Below are 9234 nucleotides of genomic sequence, written 5' to 3'. Positions count from 1 at the left end.
CTTTTTTGGGGGTTCAGTTGGGTGGGATTCTCTTCTTTTGGGGTTCAATGGGGTGGGATCTGCTTATTTGTGGGACTCAGTGGGATGGGATGTTCTGTGGGGGATCAGTGGGGTGGGATCTTCAGTGGAGGGTCACTGGGGTGGGATCCCCTTCTGGGAGGGTTCAGTAGGGTGGGATCCTCTTCTGTGGGGGGCACTTGGGATGGGATCCTCTTCTTTTGGGGTTCAGTGGGGTGGGATCCCTTTTTTGGGGGGGGTTCAGTATGGTGGGATCTCCTGGGGGGGGGTCACTGGGGTGTGATCCCCATTTTTGGGGGGGTTCAGTGGGGTGGAATCTCCTTCTTTGGGGAATGTGATCCTCCTCTGTGTGGGATCAGTGTGGTGGGATCCCCTTTTTTTGGGGTTCAGTGGTGCGGGATCCCCTTTTTGGGGGGATCAGTGGGGTGGGACCCCCTCTCACTGCGGACAGAGCGCTCCGGTTCCCCTCAGGAGGGTGAGGCCGGTGGGACCCCATCCCTCGGGGGACAGCACAGAAATCTTGCGGCGGTCCCCAGATCCCCGTGGGGGGGAGCAGTGGGGTGGGGATTTGCCCTCGCGGAGAAGGCAAAGCCCGGCGCACCGGGGCGGCCCCGGGGGCTCTACAGCGACACCGGAGCCGTGAGGCGGACACGGTGCCCGGGCGGGGCGGTGCTGTGACCCTCGGCCGTGCGGGGCGGGCACGGGCCCGGTGAGGGGCGGGCCCTGGGGGCGGTGCTGTAACCGGGGGTGGAGCGGGCCCGTCACGGCCCCGGTGCGGCCTCGGCCGCGGTCACGGCGCCCGCCCAAGGACAAGCGCGGAACACGTGCGCCGCCATTTCCGCTGACCTTCGCCCGGGACACGCCCCTTCCCACTGCATCACCCTATCAGACCGCAGCGCGTTTTGATTGATGGATCCACAACCCAATCGCGACTAGGCGCAGCGCGGGCGCCGCATCGCGGTGACCAATGAGAGCGCGAGTTCACGCAGCGCCTCTCCGCGGAGCAGCCAATGGGCGCGCGGTGCGGCGGTGACGCGCGGCTCAACGGCCCCGCCCCGCGGGGGCCGTGAGGGGCGGGCGGGACGCGGGGCTCAGTCGGCGCCGCCATGTTGGGGCTCGCGGGTCGTTCCGCTGCCGCCGCCGCCGCCGCGGCCCGGCCGCTGCTGCCCCGCGGGGCTGCCCCGGGCCGGGATCTCCTCCCGCTGCTCCTCAGCCGCGGGGCCGCCCCGGCTGCCGCCGTCGGGGCGCGTGAGTGCGGGGCGGGCCGGGGTCACCTTGGGGCCTACGCGGGTGGGGGACGCGGGGTTCCGGTGCTTAAGGCCCCGGTACCGGGGTGGGGTGTGCCGTGCTGAGCGGATGGGCTGCGGCAGAGGAGCTGGGGCTCCGGGGATGGGCGGGGGGGGGCTGCAGAGACTGCGGGTGTACCGGGGGAGGAGTCCTGGCTGCGCTGAGGGGAGGGGGCTCAGGGGGCCCTGGCAGCGCTGAGGGGGCTCAGGGGGCTCTGGTATCATGAGGGGGCTCAGGGGGCTTTGGTAGCACTGAGGGAGCTCAGGGGGCTTTGGTAGCACTGAGGGGCTCTGGTATCACTGAGGGGGTTCAGGGGGTCCTGGCAGCGCTGAGGGGATCCGGGTGCTCCCACACCGGTCCCAGCCGCACCGAGAAGGGGCCTGGGTGGGTTAATGCTGCACCGAGCGGGCTGTGGGATCCATGGTCAGTTTAGGGGGTCCTGCGTGCACCCAGGGAGGTTCAGGGGTCTCGGGCACGCCCCAAGGCTTGCAGGGCAGCCCCATCTCCGCACCCGGAGCTGCCGTGCTCCGGCCGACCTTGACTCGTCCCTCTCTCCCCTCAGGACGGGACTATGCCGCCCAGGCAGCCCCCGCGGCCAAGGCCGGCTCCTCCACCGGCCGCATCGTGGCCGTCATCGGCGCCGTGGTGGATGTGCAGTTCGACGAGGGGCTGCCCCCCATCCTGAACGCCCTTGAGGTGCAGGGCAGGGAGACGCGGCTGGTGCTGGAGGTCGCTCAGCACCTGGGTGAGCAGCTGGGGATATGGGAGGGGGGGGGTTCCTCCTGTGATGATGTTGTCAATGACTTTCGTTCTCCTGAGCTTGCTGAAGCCAAGGATTTCAATCTGAGGAGGAAAATGGCTGCCCCAGGGCTGCACGGCTCAGTTTTCCTCAGGGCTATTTTATTCCTGCTGCTCCCCTTGGTTCTTTTCCCAGCACAATGTCCCCTTGGCAGGGCCTGGGGAAGCCACCAGCAGCTGTCCCCAGGGTCAGCCTGAGGACGCTGTGGTGACTGTGCTGTCCTTGGGCCTCGGCAGGGGAGAACACCGTGCGCACCATTGCCATGGACGGTACGGAAGGGCTGGTGAGAGGACAGAAAGTTCTGGACTCTGGTGCTCCCATCCGCATCCCCGTGGGCCCTGAGACCCTGGGCAGGATCATGAATGTCATTGGGGAGCCCATCGATGAGAGGGGCCCCATCACCACCAAACAGTGAGTGCTGAGGGGCTGGAGGGCACCCAGGGCTGAGCACGGAGGTGGCTCTGGCTCCTCTGGGTCACTGCAGGGACTGTCCCCTGCCAGCCCCCCGAGCTGGGGGGGCTCAGAGCAGCTGCCCACCCCCTTCTTCTCCTCTTCCTGCTGCAGGTTTGCTGCTATCCACGCCGAGGCCCCTGAGTTTGTGGAGATGAGCGTGGAACAGGAGATCCTGGTGACAGGGATCAAGGTCGTGGATCTGCTGGCTCCCTATGCCAAGGGTGGCAAGATTGGTACGTGACCCCCAGAGCAGGGGTTGGGTCTGGGGATGGTCCCTCTGGGATTTCCAGCAGTTCCCCTGGGGAATTTTTCCTTCACTGATGATTCACCCCATGACTTTCGTTCTCCTGAGCTTGCTGAAGCAACGCTTTTTATATCTGAGGAGGAAAGAGCTGAAGGGAGACCCTGTGAGCAGCCAGGCTGGCTCAGGGCTCAGCAGAGCCTTTATTTCCCCTTCTCCCAGGATTGTTTGGAGGTGCTGGTGTGGGCAAGACTGTGCTGATCATGGAGCTGATCAACAACGTGGCCAAGGCCCACGGTGGTTACTCGGTGTTCGCCGGGGTGGGCGAGAGAACCCGCGAGGGCAACGACTTGTACCACGAGATGATCGAGTCTGGGGTCATCAACCTCAAAGATGCCACTTCCAAGGTGTGCAGAGACCCTGAGGGAGGGTCAGCAGGGGAGCTTCTGGTGCCAGGTGTGGCAGTGCCACCGTGCTGACCCCATTGTCCCACCCGCAGGTCGCCCTGGTGTACGGGCAGATGAACGAGCCCCCGGGCGCCCGTGCCAGGGTGGCCCTGACGGGGCTGACGGTGGCCGAGTACTTCAGGGACCAGGAGGGTCAGGACGTGCTGCTCTTCATCGACAACATCTTCCGCTTCACCCAGGCTGGCTCCGAGGTCTGTGCTGGCCGTGGGACATTTCACCTGTCCCCCACCTGCCCAGCCCCCCGCACTGTGTCCCTCACGCTCTGTCCCCTCCCAGGTGTCAGCCCTGCTGGGCAGAATCCCCTCGGCTGTGGGCTACCAGCCCACGCTGGCCACTGACATGGGCACCATGCAGGAGAGAATCACCACCACACGCAAGGGCTCCATCACCTCCGTGCAGGTGAGGGCAGGACCTCCCTCGGCATCCCAGGGAGCTGTGCCACCTGCACGGGACCAACTGTCCCCTCCCCTCTGTGTCCCCAGGCTATTTACGTGCCAGCCGACGACTTGACTGACCCTGCACCCGCCACCACCTTTGCCCACTTGGATGCCACCACGGTGTTGTCCCGTGCCATCGCCGAGCTGGGCATTTACCCCGCCGTGGACCCCCTGGATTCCACCTCCCGTATCATGGACCCCAACATCGTGGGGCCTGAGCATTATGACGTGGCTCGGGGTGTGCAGAAAATCCTTCAGGTGAGGGGGCAGCCCCTTCCTCAGGTGGGGTTTTTGGGTGGGGGGATCACCTCTGCCCGCTCACCCCCTGGGTGTCCCCCTGTCCCCAGGACTACAAGTCACTGCAGGACATCATCGCCATCCTGGGCATGGATGAGTTGTCCGAGGAGGACAAACTGACGGTGGCCCGAGCCCGGAAGATCCAGCGCTTCCTGTCCCAGCCCTTCCAGGTGGCCGAGGTCTTCACCGGCCACATGGGCAAGTTGGTGCCGCTCAAAGAGACCATCAAGGGCTTCAAGCAGATCCTGGCAGGTGAGGTGGCCCTCAGAGGGGTCTGGGGGAGCTTGGTTGAGCCTCCCACTCCCCTCCTGACACGTTTTATCGCCCCAGGTGAATATGACCACCTGCCTGAGCAGGCGTTCTACATGGTGGGGCCCATCGAGGAGGCGGTGGCCAAGGCAGAGAAGCTGGCAGAGGAACACGCCTGAGCCCCCCTGAACACCCCCACAGCATCCCCGGCTCCGCTGGGGCCGGACTCCCAGTATTTAACATTTCCAATAAAACATTGCTGAAAACGTTTGCAGGCTTTGTGTGCTGTGGCTCCTGCTCTTGGGGGGCTGCTGGGTGGGTCCCCCCCAGTCCTGGGAGCCCCGGATCTCCATGGGGGGGTTCTGCTCCGCTGCAGGGACCCCCGGCCCTGGGGGCTCCCCTTTGTCCTGTGGGGTCTCCAAGAGGGGAGGAGCCCCCTCCTCTCTCTGCTGCAGGCACAGCCCGGGGTGGTGACAGATGCTGGTGCCCAGCCCTGTGTCCGTCTGTCCGTCCCAGTCCCGTCGTTCCCCGCCCCCCCGCGCCGTTCCAGCTCCACCATTTCGCAGCACAAAGAGCCGCCCCGGCCCGGCCCGGCCCTGCCCCGGCAGCTGCCACTTTGTCCCCGGGGTCCCGTGGGGCCGCTCCGGCCCGACCTCGCTCGGTGCGGGGCTGGGGGACACCCCCCGAGGCTACCGGGACCACCCCCAACTCCCGACCTCCCCCCCCGCACTGCTCTGCCGGTGCCCCCCGGTGTCCCCCCGGTACTGGCCTCTGCTCAACCCCCCGGAGGAGCAGCGGGGTCCCGGGGTGTCCCCACGGGGGTGTCCCGCGGTGCGGCCCCGGTTTGGGGGGTGTCCCCCGCCATCCCCCCCCGCCCCACGGAGGGCGGCGGTCCCTTTAAATGGCGGCGCGGCCCCGGTGGCGGAGGGGGCGGCGGCGGTCGCTGACATCACGCGGGGCCGGGAGCACCTGCGCCCCGCCCGGCTCCGCCACCGGCACCGGCACCGCAGCGCACCGGGCCGGGCGGGCACCGGGGCTGCTGCGGGCCGCCCCCGCCGCCCCCCCAGGTACGCAGCGCGCAGGACGGGACCCGCGGACGGGGATACCGGGACCTGCCGGGACCCCCTACGGGGCTGGGATGGCTGTAGAGGGACCCCCGCATCTGTACCGGGACCCCCAGAGACCGGCCCAGCTGTACCGGCACCCCCGGTTCTGTACCGGGACCTCCCCAAGCCCCCGGGAGCCTCGTCCCGGCGGGGAACCCCGCACCGGCTCCGCTGCCCCGCACCGGGAAGGGACACCCCCCCCCCCCCCTCCGCCTTCCATTGCGGCCGTACCGGGACAGCTCCCCCCGCACCGGGACCCCGTTCCGCCCCCGCCGCCCCCGGAGCCGGTGTCGCTCCCGGGCCCTGCGCAGCGCGGCCCGGCCGGTGCCGCGTGACGTCACCGGGGATCCCGGGGGCCGGGGGGAGCTGGGGGGCGCCGGTGTCCCCGCGGCCGAACCGGGCAGCACCGGTACCGTGAGGGGGTCCCGGTCCCCGGTGCGCCGCCGTTCCCGGGGGTCGAGCTGGGGCTGCGGGGAGCGAGGGGGGGAACGAGCGGGAGAGCGCGCGGGGGGGGGGGAAAGGGGGGGACGTTCCCGGGAGGTGCCGGTACGGGCTGGGGGAGCCCCGGGGGGAGCCGGGGGTCCCGGAACCAGGGGTAGGGGGCTGGGGGGGCGTCCCCGCGTGGGGATTCCCCCCCGCCCTGACCCCGCCGGGGGCGGGGATCCCCCTCCCACGTGGGCGCGCGCCCGCCCCCGGTGACGCCACGGCGGCGCCGCTCCCGGTGACGCCACTGCGGCCGCCGTGACGTGCGGGGCGTGGGGGGAGGCGGAGGGGACGGGGAAGGGGGGGTGGGGGGGGGAAGGAGGAGGACGGGACGGGACGGGGGCGGTCCCGGGACCGCCCGGCGGCGCGAGGCGCTTCCTGCCGCGGCCGCGGGTTCGGCTGTCCGCGGCCCGGCTCCCGGTTACCGGATCGGAGCGGAGGGGCCCGGCCCGGTGCGGCGGAGGGGGCCGCGCCATGCCGAGCCGCCCCCCGCCCCGCGCCGCCTGAGCCGGGCCCGCGCCGCCGCCTGCCAGGTGCGGGGTCGCGGCGGAGGAAAGGGGGAGGCCCGGGCGGTAACGGGCCGTTAACGGCCCCGGGGGAAGGCAGCGAGGAGCTGGGAGGGTCGGTTGAGGCGGTTTGGGCCCGGCGGCGGCGGCGGCACCCCGCTCCCCTTTGCTGACCTCGGTGAGACGCCGTGCTCTTCCCCCGCTTCCCCCTGCGCATCCCGGTTCCATGGCCTGACCCCCCTCCTCCTCCTCCGTTACCGGCTCCCGGTGACTCCCCCGCTCCCCTCCCGGTGCAGCGGCCAAGGGCCCAGACCCGCGGGGAGCTCCAGCCCCGTTCCCAGTGCCCGGAGCGGTTCTCCCGCAGCCCCGTCCCGGAGCTCCCTCCGGTACCGCCCGGCCGTGTCCCCCCCGCCCCACCGGGACCGGGACCCCCGTGCAGCGGACACCGAGCCCCCCATCCCCGGAGAACCGGCGAGGGGTATGGAGGTGCCCTTGCCGCAGGGACCGGGGGGGGACCGGTCCCGTGTCCCCCCGGTGTGTCCGTGCCCGCAGGAAGTGGCCGGGAAATGGCAGCCGGTTGTTGCGTCTCGTTGTTTTTGAAACGTCCTTTTTAATCAGGTCGCGTCACGCTCCCGGGGCCTCCCGGTGCTACCGAACCGGGGAGGCACCGGGGAACGGCACCGGCTCCACGGCACCGGCGGTTCCCCCTCAGCCTGGAGCTCTGTCCCCCCCCCTCCCCAGCTCAGCTCCCGGGGACAGCCCCGGCCCCGGTGTCCCTGTGGGGATCCCAGGGCCCGGTGGTGCCGCTGCCACCGGGTGTCCCCAGCGCTGCCACGTCGGCCGTGCCCGGTGTGGCGGAGTCAGCTCGGTGCCCACCTTGTCACCCACGGTGCTGCCATCCGAGGCTCTCCTGCCCCTCGCCCTCCTCACCTTGCCCGGCTCCGGTTTCTCACCGTGGCCCAGTTTCTGCTCCACGCTCAGGGCGGGGGGAGCGCGGCCACGGGAGCCCCGGTGAGGGTGGGAGGTGACAAATGGCCTTGGGTGGCTGTGGATGACCATGGATGACCAATGTCCTGGCACTGGCCGAGCTCCCAGCCATGCCAAGGCTGGCCCTGCCCTCTGCCAGGCCTGGCACCCTGGAGCAAGGCTGACATTCCCACTTTGCTTTCATTTTCCCTCAGTCCCTTCCTCATGTTCTCAAACCATCTCAGTCCACCTCCATGTGCCACCTGCAGCCTCCACCTGCCCCGGCGGCCCTGGCACAACCCTCGGTGGCCCTGGCACAACCCTCGGTGGCCCTGGCACTGCTGTGACCTCCAGAGCCGGCAGCGCCTTCCTGGCCGGCCCATCACACCCGGGGTGGGACCGGAAAGGCTTTTCCTTATCCAGCCCCAAAAGGCTTTTCCTTCTCCAGCCCCGGTGTCCCTACAGTGTCCCCACGGTGTCCCCAGGCCCGGGGGTTCCAGCTGGCTCAGGCCAGAGGCCGGTTCAGGGCTCAGGGGAGGCGGCTCCGGGCCCGTCCCGGTTTGTCCGGGATTCTGGCGGCGGCGGCGGCGGCACCGCCCATACGGGTTCCTCCGGTGCATGAATCACCCGGTGGCCCTGCCAGGCTTTGGTGGCCCCTGCGGCCCTGCCAGGGCACCAGCTGAGGGTGTGATGAAATCGGGGTTTCGACACGGGCTGTGCCACCATTGCTGCTCAAGCGCCGAGTGCGGCGGCCTTGGCCCTTCCGGGAGCTCGGCGACGCCTTGGCCGGTGGCAAGTGTGGCACAGCCGGGGGTGGCACCGCCCTGGGGTGTCCCTGTGGGTCCCCAACACCACTGGGGCTCTGTGCTCATCTGCTGGGCTTGCAGGGCCTCAGTGCCCTCAGTTCCCTCATGTCCTATCCTGGGATGGACCCACCGGGATCTGTCCCTGTGGCCTCGGGTTTGAGGGAACATTTGGGGTTCCTGGGGGATGAATTCACCAGGGTCCCTACTGAACCCCAGGCCTTGGGCTTGAGGGAGCATTTGGGGTTCCTGGGGGATGAATTCACCAGGATCCCCCTTTGTGGCCTTAGGTTTGGGGTTCCTGGGAGATTGAAGTCACCAGGATCCCTCCTGGGCCACAGGCCTCGGGTTTGAGGGAGCATTTGAGGTTCCTGGGGGATGAAGGTCACCAGGATCTCTCCTTGTAGCCTCAGGTTTGGGGGGTAATGGGGGGTTAAAGTCACCAGAAGCCCTCCTGGCCACAGGCCTCAGGTTTGAGGGAGCGTTTGGGGTTCCTGAGGGGTGAATTCACCAGGATCCCTCCTTGTGGCCTTGGGTTTGAGGGAGCACTTGAGGGGTTCCTGGGGGATGAATTTCACTAGGATCCCTCCTGGGCCACAGGCCTAGGGTTTTAGGGAACATTTGGGGTTTCTGGGGGATGAAGGTCACCAGGATCTCTCCTTGTAGCCTCAGGCCTCGGATTTGAGGGAGCGTTTGGGGTTCCTGGGGGATGAATTCACCAGGATCCCAGGTTTGAGGGAACCATGTGCGGGGTTCCTGGGGGATGAAGGTCACCAGAATCCCTCCTTGTGGCCTCGGGTTTGAGGGGCTGTTGGAGGGTTCCTGTGGGATGAATTTCACGAGGATCCTGGAGCAGCCACAGGATGGTGGCACACAGTGGTCACACCTTGGTGATGGCTGTCCCTGGGGTGACAGGCTGTGCTCAGGCAGGGTGGCAGCTCGTCCAGCTGGGGTGGCTGGGCCTGGGCCAGGTGGCATCTCAGTCCTGGGGGGCTTCAGTGTCACTTGTCACCCTCCCCAGGCTGGGGAGCACAAAGGGAGGGTCAGTGGTGGGAGGGTCACCACACTGGCCACCCCAGCCCACCCCAGTGACTGACCCCATCTTGTCCCCCCCGAGCAGAA

General features: G+C 68.6%; 1 protein-coding gene and 2 non-coding genes across 3 annotated transcripts; all 3 read left to right on the top strand.

Annotated features, from left to right (window-relative positions):
• The first annotated feature begins 1089 nt into the window (after positions 1–1089).
• ATP5F1B (ATP synthase F1 subunit beta) lies at positions 1090–4518 on the top strand. The gene is made up of 10 exons (XM_074530618.1): positions 1090–1266; positions 1868–2050; positions 2341–2515; positions 2669–2790; positions 3021–3205; positions 3298–3456; positions 3542–3664; positions 3748–3960; positions 4050–4251; positions 4330–4518. Exons 1-10 carry the CDS (start codon positions 1125–1127, stop codon positions 4425–4427), a joined length of 1602 nt encoding a protein of 533 aa, XP_074386719.1. The 5' UTR covers positions 1090–1124; the 3' UTR covers positions 4428–4518.
• LOC113460759 (small nucleolar RNA SNORD59) lies at positions 2084–2157 on the top strand. The gene has a single exon (XR_003382583.1). It is a non-coding gene; the product is annotated as a small nucleolar RNA SNORD59 (small nucleolar RNA).
• On the top strand, positions 2869–2943 carry LOC113460758 (small nucleolar RNA SNORD59). Its single transcript, XR_003382582.1, has one exon. It is a non-coding gene; the product is annotated as a small nucleolar RNA SNORD59 (small nucleolar RNA).
• Positions 4519–9234: the final 4716 nt, after the last annotated feature.

The sequence above is a fragment of the Zonotrichia albicollis genome, chromosome 33 (genome assembly GCF_047830755.1).
Source record: "Zonotrichia albicollis isolate bZonAlb1 chromosome 33, bZonAlb1.hap1, whole genome shotgun sequence".
NCBI lineage: Eukaryota > Metazoa > Chordata > Aves > Passeriformes > Passerellidae > Zonotrichia > Zonotrichia albicollis.
Note: the sequence above shows the minus strand (reverse complement) of the source record. Positions and strands in the feature narration are given on the sequence as shown.